Below are 23,550 nucleotides of genomic sequence, written 5' to 3'. Positions count from 1 at the left end.
AAACAACACTTGCAGAGGAAGGGGGACCCAAGGCTGCAGCCTGACATCTGCTGAGAGCTGAGGAGCCCTGTCAATGGGAGTAAAATGTCTGTCTTGCTTCTGCCTTGTGCTTATCCATCACCTTGATTCACTGCACAGGATTCCCACAAGGACTGACAGGAAACTGTAGTTTCTCACAGAATCACAAGAGTCGTACAGCCGGTCCTGAGGTTTTTGTTGTTGTTATTGTCATTTTGTTTTGTTTTAAGATAGTGTCTCTTGTAGCCCAGGCTGGCTTTGAATTTACTATGTGGCTTCGAATTCCTAATCCTCCTGCTTCTATCTCATAAAGGCTGGGATTTTAGATGCACACTACTGTTCTATGGTATATTGTGTGTGTTCTGACAAATACAGCTTGTCTGGAGATCAGAGGGCAGAGCTAGCCACTAGTTAACCACAGTAGCTGGGCAGTGGTGGCACACCTTGGGAGGTGGAGACGGGAAGTGTTGAGGTGGGGTGTAGGCAGGATTTCAGCCCTTTTGGATGCAGAAAGGAGAGAGGTAGGAAGCAACTGGTGGCTGCTCTGGGTTCTCTGATCTTCCAGGCTTTTACCCCATATCCGACTCCTGATTTTTTATTGATTAAGATTAATTAGATTAAAGCTTCAAATTACTATACCCAACTAAATATGTGTCCACACACAGGTACAAGTACACGTGTGAGCGTACATATGTGTGTGCACATGTGTGTATGGGGACCAGAAGCCCATCTCTGGTGTTCTTCAGGTGTTATCTAATTTTTTCACTCTTGTTTTGCCTTGCACTGGTACTTCTCACTCACTTCTCAGCTGGTCTGGCTCTGCAGGAAGCTCCAGGGACACACCTGTGTCTGCTTCCCTAGCCCTGGGATTATAAGCCCCACACAGCCCAGCTTTTGTTAATGAGCTATGGGGATCGAACTTGGGTCCTCATAGTTGCAAGGTAAGCACTGTGCTAACTGAGCCATCTTTTTAGTGCTAAACTTTAAAAAAAAACAAAATGTTAAAAATTGTAAAAGGCATCACAGAGATGGAAAAGTAGAGAAACCAAAATCATCACATAGAAAAATAGGCACACACAAAAAATTGCAACAAGTCTCAAAATCTCCTTCTTCTATCTGCTTCCAGGTAGGATTTTTTCCATTTTCCTTGCCTGCGGTTGCTATCCTCACTGCCAATTAGTGTTCCCTTCTTTTAAGCTGAATCCAGAGTTTTGGATGGCACTCAGACATAGAATCTATGCGTTATGTATGGGGTCTTAGTATCTAGCCCCAAATCATGCAAAACCCCAAATAACAAACAGAATATGAAGAAAGATATAGAATGTATCTTCTTGGCTCTGCTTTTCTTTTCTGACATCTCGGGTACAATTTGTCCACGTTGTGTGTTGTCGTTCCTTCTTTACGGCTCACAACATTCTATTGTAGTGCTGGGTATTTGGGGCACTCCTGGTGTAGGACTGTCAGGAGCAGGGATGTTACAAATGTTCTAGCATTTGATTCTTGTGACACGTTTCTGCTGGGTGCTGACCTAGTAGTGGATCTGAATATGTGGCTGGCTCTAGTAGATACCTTCTAGCCAGAAATGTTGAGTGTGGTGGAAGCTTCCTGGCTTGTGTGTCTCAGGGGATCACAACAGCACCGCCCAGGAACGTTTTCAGAGAAGCTTCCAGATGTAGGTTTGAAGCCTGGAAATATTCCATAAGGAGGAAAATGACTGTATTATGGTAGATGAGGGGAGGGTGGAGCAGACTCATGATCTCTGGGCAACAAGGAAGAGTTTGAGGGTGGCAAATACACGAGGGCTCAGTGACTGTGTAAGAACTTTCTGTGAGAAGGGTTCCCCTCCCTGTACCTGGCTACAGAGGCACACCCAAAGTTCCAGCCTTCAGCAGCCTCTGTCAGCACCGCTGATGTCTACAGCTGTGGCAGCACATAGTTTGCATAGCGTTTTATGTCAAACAATGGGAAATTAAACATTTGATGTGAAGCCGTGGCAAGTTCCAAGGTGGAGGCGGGGAGGGGCGAGACTGTGGCTCTGAGTGGCTGGCACCTTGTCAGACAGAATGTTTCATGCAATGCACTTAAGGGAAGGTGTTGGTAGAAAGTCTCCTTGTTCTGTGGTGTGCATAAAAATGTTTCCCCTGCCTCTTCCCTCAGCCTTCTCTGCCCTTGCATGTTGATTTCATCTCATAATACAAAGCTCTACAAACGTGTTCTCTCTCTCTCCCTCTCCCTCTCCCTCCCTTCTTCCCTCCATCTATCTATCTATCTATCTATCTATCTATCTATCTATCTATCTATCTATCTATCTATCTCAGCAATTATAGGAATAAAGCAAAGAAAAACAATTCTTTTTTTTTTTGAAAAACAATTCTTAGAAAAGCTACCTGTCTGTCGACCTTCCCTTTGGAGGTTCACTTCCAAGGGCGGGCCTTTCCTAAATATTTGGTTAACAAACAAATGAACTGAACACAGCCAGCCGACATCTCAGCAACAGGGAAGTGTGACATTGGGGATCCCATCCCATTTTGTTATGATTCTTAATGACTTAATTCTGTGATTATTTTTATGCCCTAATAAAAGCGCTTTTAACAATTAGGGGTTGTCTCTCTGAAGTTGTATTTTAAGCTAATTAGACAGCGTCTTTAACAGCTTCCACTGTCCATTAATGGTGCTGTAGAGAAGAGTGGCGGGTGAGTCTGTTTACAGTGACAAGGGCTGTCTGCCTTCTTGGTTTTGTTTACGGAGTATGTGTTAGCTTTGTTTTCTCTACTCATCAGCATCAAAAAATCTAGGAGGGACTATAGGCCAACGGAGCTGCATGAATGAGAAATCAGCTTCCGTGGTGAGAAGAAAACAAACAGTCTCTCCTTCTTGTCTTTTTTTTTTTTTGTCTCTCTCCTCTTTTTGGTCTTTTTATGTTGTTGTAACCAGCATGCTGCAGCAGCTTTATGGGCACAGCAGACAGGAAGCCATGCTCCTTTCTCGTCAGCATTTGCTTGAAGAGGGAAAGGTCTCAACTCCTTGTCACTTGCAGGGTCTGCTACTTTGGGGGAAAACTTTCTGTTTGTCTAAGACACACATTTAAGCATGCATGCCCCACAAACGTGTGAATGCCGAATATTTCGAGAGTCGAGCCTGGCAGGTGGAAACAGGCCCCTTTGACACATCTCTATTTATTGTGTTATTTTCCCCCAACAAAGGCTCAGATGCTAACTAGCTTTGTGAATAATTTGTGGATGGGAATGTGATCATTTTTCTAAGTCAGCCGGTGGGCTCAGTTCATTGCACTCCCCACCTAAAAATAAATTCTCCGGCTGACTGAGAACATACCGATACTTGCTGCAAGTGAAGCAAACTTATGGGGACCATTAAAGTGCCAGGGCATTGGAAAATAACAGTGAAGTGAATGCTGATTTGCATTTATGTCATAAAATAACTTGTCACCTTCAATTTATCACAGCAATTGGTACCAGAGGAGAATGCGTGCTGCTTATACTTGGTTCAAAGCCACCTCTCCTCACCTCTCGGTCCCTGCCTGGAGCAGCAGTGGGTGTACTTCAAAAGAGAAGGGGTCTCAGACCTTTTCTCCACACCTTTGGAATCTGAGGGATGAAACACATCGATATATGCAGAAAAAAATTAATAGCTGTGATTGCCACCCGTGATGTGTTTCTTTTATGATGGATGCCATGCTGAGCAGTGCTTTTTAGTCTTTACTGAAGTCAGGTTTCACAACAACCTAGAAATTATGTTCCGTTGTTGCCTCCCTGTCACCCAAGCAAAATGTAAGGCACGTCCCAGTGAAGTCACTAGCTCAAGGTCATATAGCCAATAGGTGGTAGGGCCATTATTCGTGCCTGTGAGAAAAGACCCAGAATCTATGACATCAGACACTTTGCTGAGCTGCTGCCTGGGGCACAACATACTAAGGCCAGGCCACTACCTGGGAACACATTCTCAAGACCTTTAGATCTATGAGCAGGATGTAATGAGAATGACCCAGCATTAGCCCTCACCACCCAAGAGAGACACCTGACTGGGACAAGTTACCTATTTCATCCGATGTTAAGAAACTGATCAATGGTTGGTGGTTTTAGTGAAAAGTGAAGGCACAGTTCTCTTGGTTAGAACGGACTGCCTTAAAGTCTGGGATTCCAGCTCTACAGAAAGCGATTCCTCACAGGACCCAAGAGCCGCATCTACATGAGGGCAGGTCTCCAGCTCTCTTCATTCTGCTACTATCAGGGCAGACGGTACATTTCTATGAATGACAAGTTGTAGCTCTGATGACTTCTAACCTGTTTCTAAGCTCAGGTCTTCCACGTTTCAGGAAGGAGGTCACCATGGCTTGGTCGACTGGTGTGTGAGCAGCCTGAGAAGGCCATGCATGTTCAGCTTTCGGGAGTATGTAAATCACGCTGCATCTGACGACAGGCCAGGGTTAGCTCTTTCCTCTACCACTGCTCTGGAATCTGGCCAACTCACTCTACTTCTCTCAAGTTGGATTTCCTCTTCTGTCAAAGCAAGCTGATGAGACCTCCCTGAGGAGCAAGTAGAGTCAAGTGTGTGCAGTTAGTTAACATTGATAGGACAAGGAATAGACGATGTCACGAATACCCATGCTGTCTTTTATCTGGCTTATGTTTTGGAGGGAATCTGTTATGTGCACTATGCTATGTCTTTTTTTAAAATGTAAAATATACAAAACATAAAGTTTTGAACCATTATCGAGGGCAGCAGCTTATGGATACACATTGTTGTGCAGCCGTCATCAGCATCTGTCTCCAAAACGCTTTCCACATCCCAGATGGAAGCCCTGTGCCTATCAAATGATAACTCTTCATCCCCTGCACTCCCTGGCCACCACCTTTATGCTTTCCGTCTCTGGGAGCCTGACTAATCCACTTACCTCATATAAATGGGAACACAGGATATGGGTTGAACATCTGTAATCCAGAAATCTAATATTGGAAATATTCTAAAGCCTGAAACGTCCTGAGTACCAACGTGATGCCACAGGTGAAAAACTTTACACCAAGAAACTTTATTTCATGCTCAAAATTATGAAAATAGTTGTATAAAATTATCTCTAGGCTATGTGTGTAGCTATGTAGGAAACAGAACTGAATTTCAGTTTTGTGTGTCAGTCTTATCCCCAAGGTATCTCATTTTATCTATCATCCATTTGTCTGTCTCTCTCTCTCTCTCTCTCTCTCTCTCTCTCTCTCTCTCTCTCTCTCTCTCTCCTTCCTCATGTACAAATATTTCCCCCCAAATTAAAAATTCACTTCTGGCCACAGCATTTCAACCTAGATTTGTCCTTTTCTTTCTTAATATTTTGAGACAGCTCCTCACTTGGTAGCCCAGGCTGGCCTGGAACTCACTTGTTATCGCACGCTGGCCTTGACTCTCCATTTTCCTGCATCATATACCCAAGTTCTTGGGCCATAGTAGTGTGGCACCACACCTTGCTCTTATCTGTCTACTTGTGCCTGGGCTATTTCACTTAGCACAATGTCTCCACGGTTTACCCATGTTGTAGTACGGGTCAGACATTCTGTCCTGAAGGCTGATGGTACTCTGTGCTGCATGTGCATGCCCCAGCTTGTTCATCCTTGCAGCCACTGTAGGTGTTCGGGTTGCTTCTACCTTTTGGTTGTTGTGAATAGTGCTGCCAGGGGATCCGTGTGTAAATACTTGTTTAAATCCCGGCATAATCCTTGTGGGTGCAGACTTAGATGCGAGATTACTCATTGTACATCAATTCTATGTTTAGTCTCTCTTTTTTAATTTTTTCAGATCAAAGATGCCTTTTGAATACATTATTTGGACTAGAAGTGGTATTGAAAGGCACCCTGTGCGGATTCTCAGGCATTCTTGCAAGACTATTCCATCTAATTAGGTCAAGGACCTTGCCATAAAATTGGGAAGAGTATGTTACTCACTCATTTGGGCTCTCTGACGCCTACCTCTCCTCCCAGTTACAGGTGACAGATTGCCAGAGCAGGAGAAACTAATCCCAGAACAGGCAGCAATATGGTTTAAAACTGTTTTGCTATAGATATGTGTCTGACTGTGACACTTATCCCACCCCCAGCCCACCCCCTCCTTTCTCTGCTGGAAGAGCTAAGGCAGGCACCCCGGGGTGTGTTAACCCTTCCAGATCCAGCTTCAGTGACTCCATGCAAATGTTTGATGCTTCAACAGCCCTGCCTCTGAGCAGCAAGTTAGCCAGAAAGCTGCCAGTCACTTGATGACATCAATTGTTCTGTAACTGACAGACACTGAAAAGTCTCATTATCACCAATAACAGGAACACCTCATCCATAGCACACCTGTCAAGGCAGTCAGGCTGGGTCACCTGTGTATGTGTGTGCCAACCAAAGCTGGCTCTCGCCTTCCAGGCAAGGAGACTCCTGCACACTGGTGATTGACCTTGCCTGTTCAGCCCGGTCCCCAAGGGGGATTGCAGAAAATCAGAAAGAACAACTCTTCTGATGTTACTTTGAACCTGTTGCCGATCTTGGCCCAGGTGAGCTGGTTGGAGAAAGGGGAGAACTTTGGAGACTATAAGCCAACGGCAAGCAGTTAGGAGAGTCCTCTGGACCGTGCCATCACAGCCGTGCAGTGGTCACTTGGCAGAGGCATCTTCACGAGGTTTGCAGGCAGGGCTTTCTAGGAAAATCACCTTTGACTGTGGTATTGGGAGGTCTGTTTAGAGGCAGAAGTCACTGGGTGTGATGTAGAGATCTTGGGGTTTGGTAGCAAATGGACTGGGGTTTGTGTCCACGCAAATTGAGTATGGAATGGGGGGGGCAAATTAGTTAACCTTGCTCTCCCTGGTTTTCCATGTTCCCTGATCTAGATTAGTATACCAAAGTGATACATTTATTGTTCAAAATAGCCAAGATATGGAGCCAGGGTAGAGGTCCATTCATGGATGGGCAGATACAGAAAATGTGATACAGATACACAGTGGAATTTTATTCAGCTGGTTTGGGTGACATACCCCTGTAATTCTAACACTTGGAGTCTGAGGCAGGAGGATCAGGAGTTTGAGGCCACGAAACTATCTGGGTCTACAAAGTAAGATCCCCCCTACCAGGTTTAAATATTGATGTGTGATACATAGTATACACTCTATAATTATTAGATATTACTGTTTCATGCTGCTTCCATCTTTTTAATGTTAGGTGAGATATAAAAAAATCAGAATGTATGGGCAGAATATAAAATTTACACTCAATTATAACACATCTGTGTTGAATCTTCCTGGGAGCAACTGGCAGTGTCATTTCTGTCAAGATGTTTGAGTCTGATGCCACCTCCCACATTCTGGAAGCAAGAAGCCTTTCCTAATCTGATCCTACCTATCAGCATAGTGTCACGATTGAGTGAGTCACCTCTGGAGTCAATTACTAGGGTTCCCATTGCACCACTTCAACCTCCAAGTTCTAATCTTTGAACAGTTTCTGATTTTCTTCCCTCTTCTGTTTCCTGATTTATATAAAATAGAGACAAAACCTGTATCTACCACCTAGGTTTGCCAAGCATGGTACCCGGAAGGAGGCAAAATGTGTAAGCAAGGTCAGTCATTTTACTAGCCTGTCTTGCCAGTGCACCTGCTGTAGGTAGAGGAAGAGAGACAGTGCACACGGGAGCCAGATCCCAGTGGCCCGAGTGTCATTCGGGAGCCGGATCCCAGTAGCCCGAGTGTCACACAGGACCCGGACCCCAGTGGCCCGAGTGTCACAGTGAACCTGGATCCCGGTGGCCCGAGTGTCACAGTGAGCCTGGATCCCAGTGGCCCGAGTGTCACAGTGAACCTGGGTTCCAGTGGCCCAAGTGTCACAGTGAACCCGGATCCCAGTGGCCCGAGCGAGTGTCACCCGGGAGCTGGATCCTAGCATGCACCATGTGGAGGCCAGAGGACAACTTGAAGAGCCAGTTCTCTTCTTGCACTCTGTGGGTCCTGGAAGCTGAAGTCAGGTCGTCAGGCTTGGATAAGGACAGGTCCCTTTACCCACTGAGCCAGATAGCTGCAGTAACAAAATCAAACCCAGGCAAACATGAGGAATAGGGGGATTTAATAGCAGGAAATGGAACAATCACGGGCTTAAAGGGAAGCGTTTGGCAATTGACTTCAAACAGACAGGTCCCAGGTAGCTGCACATAATTCTTGTAGTAGGGACCTTCCTGGCCCAGCAACTGTCTCATAGTTCAGAAGCAAAGTCTTAGGAAGGGGCAATGCACCTGATGAAATTTAGTTCCTATACTCTTTGGTGGTCAAGAAGCAACTGGACTCAGGATTCAACAGAGTCACAACTGGATATTCCCAGGCAATCTGTATATCTGGAAGAAATGGATTTTTAAAATTTATTTATTAATTATGTATACAATATTCTGTCTGTATGCCTGCAGGCCAGAAGAGGGCACCAGACCCCATTATAGATGGTTGTGAACCACCATGTGGTTGCTGGGAATTGAACTCAGGACCTTTGGAAGAACAGGCAATGATCTTAACCTCTGAGCCATCTCTCCAGCCCAGAAATGGATGTTGTTGACCACAGCTGTGGCAAATGTTCACCTCTACCTTCTTAGTCCACATGGTGGGTGAGTTTACGACGAGCACTTTGTGGCACTATCACCAGGAAGTGTTCTCTAGGGATAACAGGACCCTTTCAACTCCATTTTCTCTTGTCCTGCCCAGGTTGATCAATGCACCAATGGCTTTGATGACAGCTCCTCAGAATCTCCAGGGATCTATAATCTTGGGATGGCATCAAAGGACGATTTGTTTTCCCATAGGCCCCTGCACATTTCTGCAGATGCCAACTAAACCCTGGGGAAGGTCTTTTCTACATCTGTCAGGGGCATTGCTGGGCCTCCCAAGGTCTTTGCTAGTTTGTATTGCTTTTCCTTTCCACTTCTCATTGTGATTCGTTCTGGAAGTTTCAGTTTCTCTCATTCATTCTTTTTTTTGTTTTTCTTTGTCTTCTCTGCAGCAGTCCTGCAGATGATGGCCTTATTTCTTTGACACTTTGTGGTGGCTGCAGAAACTTTCAATGAGTTTTCTGCTTAGGGGAGAAATCTGCTAAGAAAATGGCACGAGGAAGAATAAGTAGCAACACTCGCCCTGCACCGACAAAGACAAATGGAATATGCCTGATGTTGGGTGACAGGAGGGAGGGGACAATGGGGTAAGCCTCTCATTGTAGTGTGACGCGGCGGGGCTGCGTCCCGCTACCCGGCCACCGGCTAGCTTTACACCCGAAATAATTACACGGAAACTGTATTCTTTTAAAACACTGCCTGGCCCATAGTTTCAGCCTCTTATTGGTTAATTCTCACATCTTTCTTTAACCCATATTTAGTAATCTGGGTAGCACCACGAGGTGTGGCTTACCAGGAGAGATCTTAACCTGCGTCCATCTCGGAGAGGAGCAGCATGGAGACTCCCTATGGTGACTGCCTGAAGCGTCTCTCCAACTCTACTTCCTTGTTCCCACAATTCTGTTCTGTCTACTCCACCTACCTAATTTTCTGTTCTTAAAGGGCCAAGACAGTTTTCTTTATTAATTAACCAATGAAAGAAACATAGACAGATAACTCTCCTCCATCATCTCATGAGCAGCAACGCACAGGCAACAAAAGCACAATAATGCACTGAAATAAGATTATTATTAAAAAAGACATTTTTGTTATGCAACCACCTTTGAATTGGGTGGACATGGGTAGAAAAGAGGCCACTTATTCTTCTTGTTCTTATCTCCTGGGCTGTATCCTAGGAATCAGTTGCCAATCTGAGCCCTCTTAGGCGGCTATGCATTATCCTAAGTGCTTTCGCATGTGTTGACTTCTTTATTAGTTTCTCTTCTCGATGCTGTGACCAAATACAGGACAAATGCAACGTAAGTAAGGAAAGGTTTATTTTGGTCCATGGTCTGAGGATACAGTCCATCATGCCAAGGAGTTCCTAGCATCAGCAGTCAGGAAGGACACACACACACACACACACACACACACACACACACACACACAGAGAGAGAGAGAGAGAGAGAGACAGAGACAGAGACAGAGACAGAGACAGAGAGACACACAGAGAGAGGGATATGTTGCTGCTCAGCTACTCACTCCTTCTTTATTCAGTCCAGGGCCCCAGCCCATGGAATGGTGTCCCCGACACTCAGAGTGGACTTCTCTGTTCTTTCAAACCTTTCCAGAAGCATCCTCACAGACACGCACAGGGATTTGTTTCCATGGTCATTCTGGATTTGTCAACTTAACGATTAAGATCAACCATCACAATTTAGTGAAGGTAGTTTTAGTGCTATTCCTATTTTTAGATGAGGGTACTGAGGGTCAGAGACTATGGGGAACTTGGTTAGGGTCACAACTAGAAAGCAGAAGGGGGATTGATCCTAAAACAGCTTTCTCTCAGTCTCACCATTTCACTGGAATGCTCAAGAGTGTCCTGATCAAATGAGGGACACGGTGTCATCATATCCTGCCCTCTGGGCCTGGCACTTTCTTGGAGTCTCAAGTTCTACAGTTCCCTTTCTGATCCCCACATTGGCCTTCTTTAGTATCTTAGCAGCAGGTGCCTTCTCCCAGGCTCTCAGATAAAAGAGTTCTTTCTGATTGAAAAGCTCTCCCCTCCCACTTTTCCCCTCTATGTTGGCTGACTTTTGCTCATTGCTCTGCTCTTTGTTTAAATGCCACATCCTTCAACCTCCAATGTGAGGTTGTCCCCTATTAGCGCTCTTACAGGGCCATGTATTTCCCTGTCATTCCATTTATTACAGTAATCATTTGCTTAATGTCTGTCACCTCTACCAGACTCCACACTCCAGAAGATTAGAGACCATGTCTTCCTACTTAACTACTTGCCTCCACCACCTAACACAGTGTCTGACCAAAAGCAAGCATCTGGGAGCTACTCAGGCCATGAACAGGTATGACCACTGCTCATTTGCCCAATAAATGAAGCAGAAAAGACTGGGGTATGACGACTGTGTCACTGCCTCACAGATCTGTACTGTAGCATCTTATATGTGTGGGATGCTGTTCAAGTTGTAAAAGGAGAAACTAGAACTTATTTTTTATTTTAGTGCTGGGGCACTGTCCAAGAGAATCCTCAGAATGTGAGACCGTTAGGTGTCACATCATTGGACAATACGGGGAAACTGTTTCAGCAAAGGGTTTGTAGGGGCTGGCAAAGGTGCTTCGGGGTGGTAGGCATTGGCTAAGTGAACTGCAAGTGTTTCAACAGTGCCACGGCAACATAACTGTGTTGGTCATTGCAGAACATACCTGGGCCATAACGATCCATTGGAAAGAATCCCATAGGAATTTCACACTGGGCACCAACTCCTGAGCTGCTACATCAGAATCAAGGGATAGCTTTTTACAGCCCTAGTATTGTGTACAGGGTGGTAGTGTCAGAAAAGGCACAAACTATGTGGAACTGGGTCATGAATATGACTTTCCAGAGAGACTTTGGATGAGCCCCAGCTTCACAGGTGGAGAAGGAGAGGGCCACACAGCAATTTTTTAAAAAAAAAAAAAAAAATTTTATTAGCTCAATGCCTTGAGAAGTCAAAAATGCTTAACCTCTCCTTTCATTAGCATTTTTTTGATTTTGCTAATAGGTCACTAGAGAGGGGCTCATGAAGCCATGAAGCCGAATGTTCTGCCCCTGGAAATGCAAGGTTGAGATTCAATCTGTGGTGTCAATCGCTCTGTTTTCTTTGAGAGGTTGGCAGCGTGAGGTCGTCAGTGTCAGGAGGCCAAAGATCAAGTGGTGGTGGCTGGATTTTGCACCCCTGGGAGCTGCGGCAGAAGCAGGAAGCTGACTGTCAATGAAAAGTCATTTTCCCTGGGGTTACTTGACCGTCCTTTCATCCTAGACAAACGACAAACCTGCCAAGACAAAGGCTCTTTCCTCTCCAGCGGGCATCACTGCGAGAGCTCTGATGCTGGCTGAAGGTCAAGCTGAGGGCTCTACACCCCTGAGGCAAAGGCTGTTTCTTGGGCAGCTCTACCTCTACCGCATAGAATCCCCCCCCCCCTTGGTCCCACTTTTACCTTTTCTCTTACCTTTTAATCATTTTCCTGGCTTATATCTCAGACTTCCTAGTGGAGAGCAGAATTTGTGATTGACTCCCAGGTCACTTGTTTCATGGATCACTTCAGGTCAAATCCTATTAAAGTAAATGTTTCTGTGGTGGGGAAATCTCTGAATAACCAAACCGGGCATCTAATCACTAAGTAAGCACCAAACTATGGCAAGCAGGATTTGATAGCAGGGTTTAGAAGATGCCCAGGTGGAGTTTGCTTCTAGTGACAAGAGAATGACATGGCCCAAAAACCTTCCCTCTCTAACACACCCAGCAATGTTTCATCAAATATAGCAAGCATCTTTTCAAATGCAGAGCTCAACTCATAACAATGTCGTGAAATCCTCAGGGCCGCAAAACAAAGAAAGAATCAAAGGCATAGTGATAGATGCAAAGTGAAAATGGGTCTGCTCTGAGAGAGAGGGGGAGAGAGAGAGAGAGAGAGAGAGAGAGAGAGAGAGAGAGCCTGATTTTAGCAGCTAGATTATATTTAATGTGCCCCAGCAAAAGAGAAAGCTGGACTAGTTTAAGACCACTCCCCAACGCCAAGACCCTCAAAGGAAAAAGCTAACATTTTACAAAAGAAGATTGTTTCTCTTATCTGGACTCTGGCTGCAGAAAAATAATCTCTAACTCCACCCACTCCATGGATCTTCTTTATTTGTTATTGAGATTTCTCTTACCTGCTAGGACTTCAATTACCAGGCAAAATATTCAAAAGGCCCAGCTCTGATTTCAGCTCTGGGGTTCCTGACCCAAGAAATGAAAGCATTTTGAGAAGTACTTATCGTCAATTCAAACAAAACAAAGAATCTCACAGATAAAATCTCCCTCGGGATGAGTTTATGGCCTCAAATTGCAAAACACAAAGCCTCTAAACATCAGATTATGTTCTTTAGGAGAAAAGAGGAGAGAGTCTGGTTAACTTTGCATTTCAGGAATATAACACACAATTATAAATGTAAGCATATCCTAAATATTGCAAGCAACATAAGGATATCAAAATTTGATTCACTGAATACCTAAGATTTAAAGTTGACTCAGTGTCCTGCGTTTTATTAGATGATTAGAGCATTCCAGAACTGCAGACACCAGAACCATCAGCTGCACACTTGTGAATGACTGATGTATTAAAGAAAGGCTTGAAAACCAAAGAAAAGAAAACAACATTTAAAAAATGGGGGGGTGGAGAGATGGCTCAGAGGTAAAGAGCATTGCCTGCTCTTCCAAAGGTCCTGAGTTCAATTCCCAGCAACCACATGATGGCTCATAACCATCTGTAATGGGGTATGGTGCCCTCTTCTGGCCTGCAGGCATACACACATATACAGAATATTGTATACATAATAAATAAATAGATATTAAAAAAGGAAGTCCTGGGAAAACAAAAACAAAAACAACTAATCATCTGGAAATAAAAGAGCAATTTATTTATTTGAGTTGAAACAGATGAATCTAAACTTTAGGAATCAATTACATGGTAGCTTTGATGACTGAAGTGAGAACTCACTGATCAAGAGACAGATCTTCACATCCTGTGGACATCACAGAAAGGAAGAGAAGAAAAGATGTGAAATTGTTTGGGCCATGGACAATAGAAAGACAACCTAGCTGGGTGATGGTGGTGCACACCTTTAATTCCAGCACTCAGGAGGCAGAGGCAGGTAGATCATTGTGAGTTCAAGGCCAGCCTGGTCTACAGAGTGAGTTCCAGGAAAGCCAGGGCTACACAGAGAAATCCTGTCTCAGAAAACCAAAAAACAAAGAAACAACAATAACAACAAAAATAAAAGAGGGAAAAAGACAAACTAATATATACCCAACAATATTTCTAGAGAAGGTAATAGAAAGAGTGAGAAAGACAATAATTGAGGAGACAATGACTCAGAATTTGTTTTATTTTAATATTTATTTACTATGTATACAATATTCTGTCTGTGTGTATGTCTGCAGGCAAGAAGAGGGCACCATATCTCATTACAGATAGTTGTGAGCCACCATGTGGTTGCTGGGAATTGAACTCAGGACCTTTGGAAGAGCAGGCAATGCTCTTAACCACAGAGCCATCTCTCCAGCCCCTCAGACTTTGTTTAGGTTAGAAAAATACAAAGAGAGAAATTTTTAAATTTAAGAAGCACATAATTTGCCCGTCAAAAAAGCAAAGGCAATGGGCCACATATAGAAACTTCATACAGGAATTAAAGGGCAACAGAGACAGAGAGAAGGTGTGGCTATGAACACAGTTTTAAAAGACTAATTAAAAAGGTGGGGAAACAAAGGGAAGAGAGAGAAAGCATTTTATACTAGGGAAATTTGTCTTTAAGACATAGCCTCAGTCAGCCGTAGGCGCACTTGGTTTCCTCTGACCCTTCCTTTCCAATCTGTAAAAGAAATATCCAGCCCGTGCTAATCCTCAGAGCTCTAGGAGATGTGTAACACAAAGCCTTGTTTGTTAATATGCAGTCAGCAAAAAGTAGCTATTAATATTATTGACAGTCCTAATTTCCCCCTGATATTAATTCCTGCCGTGCCCTCCCCATGCACCCTGCCTTGGGAAGATTAATATTTAAATGTATGTCATGGTGCAGACAACAACCTACTGGAAAAACTGAACCCACCTACTTATGGCTCCCCCAGCCTCCCAAAAGAAGCAGCAGAGACAACACTCTCTAGTAGTCTGGTGCCCAGAACAGCTACAGATCGTTTGGGGGGGGGGAGGGCACTACGATGGAAATCTCATACTTTACCTTCCCTGCCAATATTGCTCTAAATTTCGAAGACAAAAAAAGGCCAAATTGTCAACATTATTTGACCTCCCTCTAGGTCAGCTTAAGATGTCACAGTACGAAGTCCCATTGCACGTTTCTCTACTGTGCTTTGCTTATCACATCTGATTTCTCCTAGACAAGTTTCCATTTCCCGTCTAGATTCTAAGCTCCACAGAGGCAGATCCTTTACCTCTCTGGTTCACCGGTGAACCCACAGCACTTTGCTACGGCTGGAAAGTGTAAAAGTTGTTTACTCCGTGGGCAGGGAAATGAGACTGGGAGCCAGGACTAGTACTCACCGACCTGGGGAGCTGCCACGTGTGTTTTCCTAGAGCAGAAATGGACTCCGGAGATGCTGTCGTCTCCCCATGGCGTTTCCAGAGGAAACTAAGGAGGATCTCAAGTTGACGCAACTTCTGGAGTTATTATGGGGTGGAAATGAGATTCAAATGCGACACAGTCAGTTTCCAAAACCAGGGCCTCGCTTCTGTCGGGTTGCCTTTTTTATTAACAAGACAGTGACCGTGGATGTAAGAGAAAAAGAAAGCAAATGTCAGGTGATTCCACTGAAGGGAAGTACCCAGAACAGGCAATTTTATACAAACAGAAAGGTAATTGGAGGGTAAGGGAGGGGAGGAGAAAGGAGGGACGGAGAGTTACTGCTTTGTGGTTTTATTTTATTATTTTTTGGAGATTGATGGAAAAGTTCTAGAAATATTTGTAAGTATGCATAATGCCATAAAGTGTACAATTAAAATGATTAAAATTGCCATTTTATGTGGCGCATACACATTTACAACGTCAAAGAAAAAAGACCACGGCTGTGGTCAGTCTCTTAATCTTACCTTTTCAGGCCATTTATAGAATGGGACAAAATCTTTAATGGACGTTAAAGAAGAAAAAAGTCATCTCCAGGAAGCTATAAACAGCAGGCAGAGACAGCTGCAGAATATAGAGCCATTGGCTTAAAAGTGACATGTTTCTATTATAACCCAGAATTTCTCAGCAGAGCCGAATCTGTGAGCTGGTACCAGAAAAACGAGAGCTCTGTAAGCTACTTAACTTTTCTGGATGGGAAATAAAATAACTATTAAAACCACAAAAGATACCATATGGCACCCAAGAAAGGGGGGAAATAATTTTTGTGGTTGTTTCCTCAACAAACAATTAGTTCCTTAGTCCCCTAAAAAAAAATAATACAGTGCCATTAAGAGAAAAATTCAAAACTGCCAAGAAGACATATCTGAAATGGAAATAAAGTTGAAAAGATAAATAAAATAAGCATTCCTTTGCTATATTTGGTGGAGTCCTGCAGAGAGAAAAAAAATCCCAGCTAGGCAGCATTGAGACATAGTTTATTAATGTAGTTCCCCCCACAGCAGGACACAGAAAGAGAAACTGGTAAAACAGTCGCATTAAAAAATGATGACTTTACATCTGATCTTTATGAATACACGGAAAAGAAACTGTCCTCCCGAGCCGTCCTTGGGCTGCGTGGAGGCAGAGATGCAAGGAAATACTGTTTTCTCTCTCTCTTTTTTTTAACTTCAAAGCTCATACATGCTCAGAGCAGACTAGACGTTGCCTCCCACATTTAGAGGTATTTATGAAGAGACCCCATGGAAGATGCCGAGTGGTTCTCTCAGCTATGTTTTGAATGAAGCCCTTTCGTCTTTTTTGCAGTCTACAGAATTGAAGCCTATTTGTATTCCCTTTGGGGGGAAAGAAAGGCAGTGGGTTATAAACTGGTTGTAAATGGAATTTCCCCCAGTTTGAGAGCTGGGAAGGAACTTAGTGAGAGGTAAGCCAGGGTTTGTATTGTGTAGGTTGTGCCCCTCTGATAGGTTAGGAAAGCACTTTAGAGGGTTCCAATTAGCACTCAGAAGCTGAGAAAAAGAACAGAGCACAATTGAAGAAAACATAAAAAATGTGTCACACATATTGTTTACTGAGACTTTCGTTTCGTGTGTGTGTGTGTGTGTGTGTGTGTGTGTGTGTCCGTGTGTCCATCTGTCCGCCTGTCTATCTGTCTGTCTTAGGTCACAATGTAAAGTATATCATACTGTGATTCTGGAAACTAACAGATTCGTCGTGTAACTAACACCTTCTTTCATGGAAGAGAATGGGAGTCAGACAGGGGAGAAGAATGACTTTCTCAAATCAGAAGCCAGAAGGAGCCTGGGTCTCCCGACTCCCAGAATCCTTTCCGTTAAACTTGATTCACCAAAATATGCTTGGAGGTGATTTGCTTCTGTGGAGGTTGGCTGTCAACTTGACAGGATCCAGAACCACCTAGGAGACATATTTCTAGTCATGTCTATGAAGATGTTTCCAGGATGAGTTGAAGAGGCAAAAGCTGCTCCAAGTGTGGGCAACATGGTTTATGAACTGGCTATAAAGGAAAAAGTAAGCCGAGTACCGGACACAACCCTTGCTGCTTCCTGACTGCCTACGCAATGTGACACCTGCCTACGCAATGTGATGCCTGTCTTACACTCCGGTCACATGACTTTCCTTCCACAACACACCCCTTCCAGACTCTCCTTCCCTTAAGGTGCCATGAGCAGGCAGTGTTGAGAGCAGTAACTAACAGGGTATTTGGTCACTGCAGCAGCTGATGTGCTGGTCTTTCCTGTAGCCACTGGGCTTTCTTTCCTCCTTCTCTCACACGCCTCTGTCCTTCTATTATTTGGGATCAGTGGTTGTGTGGGATGAGGCAGGTACATGGAGGGGCAATGAGTACCCAAGGTCAGATGATCCATGACTCATAAATAACTCCTGCTACCTCAGGAGCCTGCAAAATTCCACAGCTCATTGCTCCCTGAAGCTGACAGGCCACATGAGAAATAGAACTACAGCCTGCTGTAAGAAATGCGGGAGGCCCCATGCTGACTCTATCGTAGAGGGCATCTCCAGAAATAGTGGCCTACTGGCCACTGTGAGCTCTGGGTAACTCTTACCAGACTCATGCGCTGTAGGCTGCACAAAGTGTTCTGTATCAGTGATAAGCCTGGGTTATGAGAGGATCTTGCCTGACATTCAAAGTGTCTCTGGTTTTGACTCAGAGGAGGAATGATCTACCACATCAATAAATCCCTCTTGTGGTTCCCGCGTGCCAGGCACTCTTCTGAAAATATCGTAAATATTTACTCATTTAGTTCGCACCGCCAGCTTCCAGGTTGCGGAGGTCTTTCCTAGCTACAGTTGTAGTCGAAAGGCTGCGAAGTGTCGAGATGTGCTAAAATAATTTGTGTTTCTTTCTGATTTGAAGACAGGAGTGCGAGCATACTTAATAGAGTTTAGAACTATGCCACCGGCAGAGTGAATTAATCAACAGTCAGACCCAAGGAGGAAGGTCAACTGCCTGCTTTCTCTTGGCAGAAGGAATTGGGAAGAGGATTGTTCTTGCAAAGATTCATCACTCTCTGATGCTTTCCAGAAGAGGTGATGGATTTGCAATGAGCCATCTACATTTTTTTCTTTTCTCTTCTAAATCTCTTGCATGTATTTTAGTCCAGCTGCCTTGGTACATAGGGTGTACTGGTTTCTGAAAGCACCCACGTAAAACCATGTGGAAATCAAACCTAGGCCCTTGGCTGACTGAACCAATGTTTTACACAGTGCTAGAAGAGGGTTCTCAACAAACACTTTGTTAATTTATCACCACACGTCAAAACCGATCTTGATCTTGGAAACAGGTGGACTTGGCTTTGATAAAAAACTCAAGTAGAAATTTGCTAGAGTGTTAGGGGGGAAAGGGTTGGTTTTGTTTTTCCCCTTTAAGAGGAACGTGAGCTGAGGATTCTTTTTAAAACGTGTGTCTTATGTGTATGTTTTATATGTTAACATTTAAAACCCACAGTACTCCTGATTGAATCTCCATGTCACAGACGAGGGAACGACATGAAGTGACGTGCTGAAGGTAAGTATGTGAGGGACAGAACTCAGATTATGGTCTCCCTGCAGAACCCATTACATTTTCCAACTCATCTCCAGTTCAAAAATGACTTATCCCTGGGAGCATTCGTTGAGCATAGCACAATGCCAATGGATCTTTCCATGCCCCAGCCTACTGACTAGTCACGAGGAATACCAACAGTTAAAGCCCTTTGTCTATAATTAGGCCTTGGTTCACTTAACGGCGTTACTATGTAGTTACACCGATTTTGCCAACAGGCAGATATGCTTCATTAGAGAATCTGAGAACCCTTTACACCGGGCTGTTTCATGTTCATGGTTACCCATGGTCAAGTCTGGGCTTGGAGCTGAAGCACAGGAAGAATGTGGAGAATGCCGTTGGCCCAGAACTTGCCCAAGGAAGCTGTATCAGAGCAGGGCGGATTTCCTGGGCAGTGGGTGAAACTCCAAACTTAGGTCTTCTCACGATTTCCCTCAGTGAAATGTGCTGAGGAAAAATGCCAGTGTACTAATATCTAGCCTTCTCTCAAAGCAGCCTCCATTAACCTCAACAGCAAATCTAGTTATTCATCACCAGAAATGAAAAATGTCTCTTTTTCAAAAGCGTAATTATCAGAGGTCTCACTGTGTCTTGAAAGAAGATGTATTTGCCATTATCAGCACATTCTCTATTTAGTCTCTGAAAAAAATTGGCTTACACCACAGTTCATGAGCTGTATCTTTCTTAAAGCTAGAGTAAGTCACTGAAAACACAAAGATGATATTAAATAGTTAAATTACACACTATGCTACAGAGTTGAATGAGAAGGGGAACCCACAGAGACTTAATATTTTCCCGAGTCTATAAAACTCCAGGTTTACAAATGCAAGTCAAATAAAAGGCTATTGGAGTTGTAACTAAAAGTTGCCCGGATTAAAGATCATTAAATGAAAAAGTAATAGGCAAGGTCACCTGCGTCCAGATACCAATCCAAATTTTCTAGATTTTGAGTTTCCCAAAGGCCGCAATCCAAATGTCAGGGACTAAAGTACTCACAGTACCCTTTCTTTTCCCAGTGGCTGCCTTGAGAGGACATGCAGCCCAACAGCCACAGAGCACCAGGAGTCCAGATGTTGGAGATTATCTCTTGAATGCAGTGGAATGCATGTCGTCAGAGATTGAAAGGCAGAATTAATTTATAACACTCTCTACCTGTTTGTGGTATGTGCTTGGCTTGTTATCTGCACACAGTGAGTTGCAGGGCAATTACAACGTTGGAAATAGCCCGGAGCACGTGACCACGGCAGCGAAGTTTAAAAGGGGGCATTCATCATGCTTTAGACTGCACATCTGGTTCTATCATACTTACCAAATGATTAATATAGGAATATATTACGGAGAAATCCTTTCAGATCAGTTTTATTTGCTAGGAAATGGAGTATTTTTTCTTTCATCTCTCCCTGTTCCCTTCCTCCCCTTGTAGGCAGAACTTAATTTTCCAGACCTAGGTTCATTTGAGCAGAGACAGGGACTCTGGCACCCTTGCCTTGGTTCACTCCCCAACCACAAAAGGGGTGGAACTACGTGCTTTGTTTTGCAAAGCACACCCGTTAGCCAGACAAAACTAAACCGGTATTCCAGAAGTAGATGAGATCAGGAGCCTCAATCAGATCAAGCCACAAAGAATTAAATTCTAAACTTTAAACTCCCTTTTATTGAAATATAAGTTTGTTTAGTCTATTTACACCACAATTTATGCACATATATACATAGAAGGCAAAATCTGTCAAATAAAAAAAAGTTTTTCTTACTAAAAAATTAAAAACAAAGTAAAGTGCATGAAATTGATTTTTTTCTTCTTCTGGTGAGCATCATCATTGTCATATTTTTGGTCAGCTGGGAGAAGCAGGAAGAGATTCATTACTGACTCTGCTGCACAGAGCTAGTCCTGAATTCACAGCCTTCAGGCCAAAATGACTAGAGCTGGGGAATGAGTCAGACAAATCGCCAGGGTCTGTAGGGCTCCCAGGGGTGGGGGAGTCTTGTTCTTTGTCCTATCCAGAGCTGTCCCTCAGCCTGGAACAGTTATCTCACCATCGCGGCGCTGGAACAAAGGGAGAACACAGGAAGGGGGCTCCACCAGCCCTGTCACAGCCTGCTCCGCTTCCACCCGACTGTGTTTGATAGGAAATAGCAGGATTAGCTCAAGGGCTCAAACGGAAGTTTTCCTTTTTGGGAAGGGGTGGAGGAAGCGACAGGAATGGTCTGCATCTCCCATAGAGACTGCCATTCGGGGGCCAAACCCCAGCAGCCCGTTTCTTCGGATCCAATCTCCACGCAAGCACAGAAAAGAATCCCTTTTAAAAGCTGGGTGGAGGGAATGTTATAATTCTCGCTTCAGTGAGTTTGCCCTTCCAGAACTTGGAAAGGAAACCGCCTGGCATGAAAAGAAAGGGGCAAGAGGGTAAAACACAAGTTTTTAGACAGCTTCGCGATCAGGCCGCTGTGTGGGCGTTGGCCGGTTGGTCCTAGCCAGTGCCAGAGAAGACAGCCCTCTAACCATCATTCATAACTCACTCCCTCTCTTCCTCGGAGTGCCATTAAGTCCCCGGGCCGGCGGCCGTACTTGGCCTTGCAGTGCAAAATGTGCTTGGCTAGGAAGTCAAGGCGGCGCTGTAGCAGCTGAGCATGGGGGTCTGCGAGCTCGGCCAGCTCTGGGAAACGTGGTTCGTGGCGAGTGTAGAGGCGCAGCAGCCGGGCCGCGGAGTCTTGACCCCGGTGCAGCTCCAAGACTCGCCTAGCAGTCCGCTCTCGGAACACACACACTGACTGTAACAGCGGTTCGTTATACTTGTCCCACATGCCGGCCACCCGGTAACCGTGTACCAAACCCGCCTCATTGTCCAGAAAGACCAACGCCCCTCCCGGTCCTCGGTGCAGGTTGCTCGTAGCGCGATGCATAACGCGTGGGTCCCACTGCAAGCTGAAGAGGTTGCTTACGAGCCGGTCGAAGTTGGCCGTCAGGTAATCGAAGAGGATCAGATCGGTCCATTGTACCAAGTCCACCAGCTCTGCCTGGCTGAGGTTGGTTAGCTCGCCCCCGGCGTCGCGCAGGGGCCGCAGACGGCCGTCTTCTGATCGCCAGGGCTCGGGTACCACCACGTCGGTGAGGTTGGGCAGCCAGCGCGTCAGGCTCACCACGCTGCCCTCGGTCCAGTGCGCGGCGCGCAGCTCCTCCTGCACCTGCACCCACTGAGCGCCCCGAGCCTCCACCCGAGCCAGTGCCAGCGGCGGCACGTGGCGCTGGAGGCCCAGCAGGCGCGCAAGGTAGTAGGACAGGGCCTCGCCCTGGATCTGCTCCGGGTTGATGCCATAGCGTACACAGGCACGGGTGCCGTCGGCAAAGCGGGCTAGGCGGTTGGAACTGCGTCCACAGCCTCCGCGATCCAGGGCCACTACCCGAGCACCCCGCGCCACCTCCAGCCACGCTGCCGCCTGGGCTTCGGAAAAGCCCCGGGGCACCTGCTCCTCCAGGCCGCGGCTCCAGAAGATGCCCCCGTGTACCGCCGTGCGCTCCGCGGGCTCGGGCAGCCCGGCTGGCACGTGCCGCCCGTGATCGTCCGGGTGCCTCCCAGGCGGGTTATCTGCGCCGGCCGCCAGGGTGAGCAGCGCCCGGAAAGTTTTCAGGGAGCCGCCGCGGGCGTCCCACGCTAGGGGCGGGGGCAGAGGGAAGCGCGGCTCGGGCGCGGAGCCGCCACTCTGGGTCGGATGCCTGGGGAGTCGATCTTCGGGCGGCCAGAAGGCTGGCAGCTCGGTCCGTGGTGGCAGGAGCCCTCCCCATAGCGTCAGCAGCGAGCCCAACGCCAGCAGCCAGAGCCCCGCGGCGGCGGCGGCGCTCCGCATCCTCCGCCCCATGCTCCTGCCGGCGCGCCGGTGCCACCGCCGCCGCTTCAAGCCAAGCCCGGGCGCCCGTGTGCGGGAGGTGAGGCGGGCCCGACTGCTGGCTGGCTCCGGGACTTCGGGTGCCGGAGCCCCATCGCGGCCGCGGAGCTCTGCGGGGCTCTGTCCAGCGCTCTGCTCGGGCGCTGGGAACTCGCCTCGCCGTGGCTTCCCAGCTGCTTTTGTATTTCGCTGTGAGACCCTAAGGCGGGCGCGATTCACAGGCGCCCGGACCACGTGGGAGCGAGGGGGATCCCCCCTCCCCCTCCTCTGCCGCCTCTCCCCGCCCCCCACTCCCCCGCCCCTTCCCCTCCTCTTTCCCTTAAAGCGGCAACCGATCCTTCCAGGAGCGAGAGGTGGCCCCACGCTAGGTCCAGGACTTCGGGGTCCGGGAGGAAGCTGGGCTGGTGGCGTCCGTGCGGGGGCGTCGGAGCGGGAGAGGCAGAGACCAAATGTATTGCCTGGAGGTAGCCGCACGTCCAGCACTCTCGTGGGAGTTGGGCGATCGCCTAGTCCCCTTGCTTGGACTGTGTCTGCTCTCCTGGAAACTTCAGACAGACGCCCCACCGCAGTCCAGGCGCTGCAGGGCAAGGATCAGGGCGGGTGTTTTTGCAGCCTCACTTGCTGTGATTCATACTGCCTTATGTAAATTCCCGGGAATGTTTCGAGCCCTAGAGGATATGACTCCAGTCGGCAGAGGAACCATCTGTAGCCAATGACTTTGAACTTACAACCCCTTTCCAGAGCAAGCTCCCCCAGTATGGGTCACTGTAGGCTCAAGAGCAATGAGATTGGCCTCTGACTT

The 23,550-nt window shown here is 46.2% G+C and overlaps 1 protein-coding gene and 1 long non-coding RNA gene across 2 annotated transcripts; both read right to left on the bottom strand.

Annotated features, from left to right (window-relative positions):
* Positions 1-11,678: 11,678 nt before the first annotated feature.
* Positions 11,679-13,299, bottom strand: LOC119815642. Its single transcript, XR_005285549.1, has 3 exons — positions 12,824-13,299; positions 12,121-12,224; positions 11,679-11,853 (listed from the first exon to the last, which is right to left on the bottom strand). It is a non-coding gene; the product is annotated as an uncharacterized LOC119815642 (long non-coding RNA).
* Positions 13,300-20,492: 7,193 nt separating this feature from the next.
* Positions 20,493-22,969, bottom strand: Fjx1 (four-jointed box kinase 1). The gene has a single exon (XM_038330838.1). It carries the CDS (start codon positions 22,719-22,721, stop codon positions 21,369-21,371), a length of 1,353 nt encoding a protein of 450 aa, XP_038186766.1. The 5' UTR covers positions 22,722-22,969; the 3' UTR covers positions 20,493-21,368.
* Positions 22,970-23,550: the final 581 nt, after the last annotated feature.

Source organism: Arvicola amphibius, chromosome 5 (assembly GCF_903992535.2).
Source record: "Arvicola amphibius chromosome 5, mArvAmp1.2, whole genome shotgun sequence".
NCBI lineage: Eukaryota > Metazoa > Chordata > Mammalia > Rodentia > Cricetidae > Arvicola > Arvicola amphibius.
This window is presented reverse-complemented; position numbering and strand designations above follow the sequence as displayed.

Excerpts from the sequence above, each read along its gene's own strand:
- Fjx1 (XM_038330838.1), bottom strand. The coding sequence starts at position 22,721 with ATGGGGCGGAGGATGCGGAGCGCCGCCGCCGCCGCGGGGCTCTGGCTG.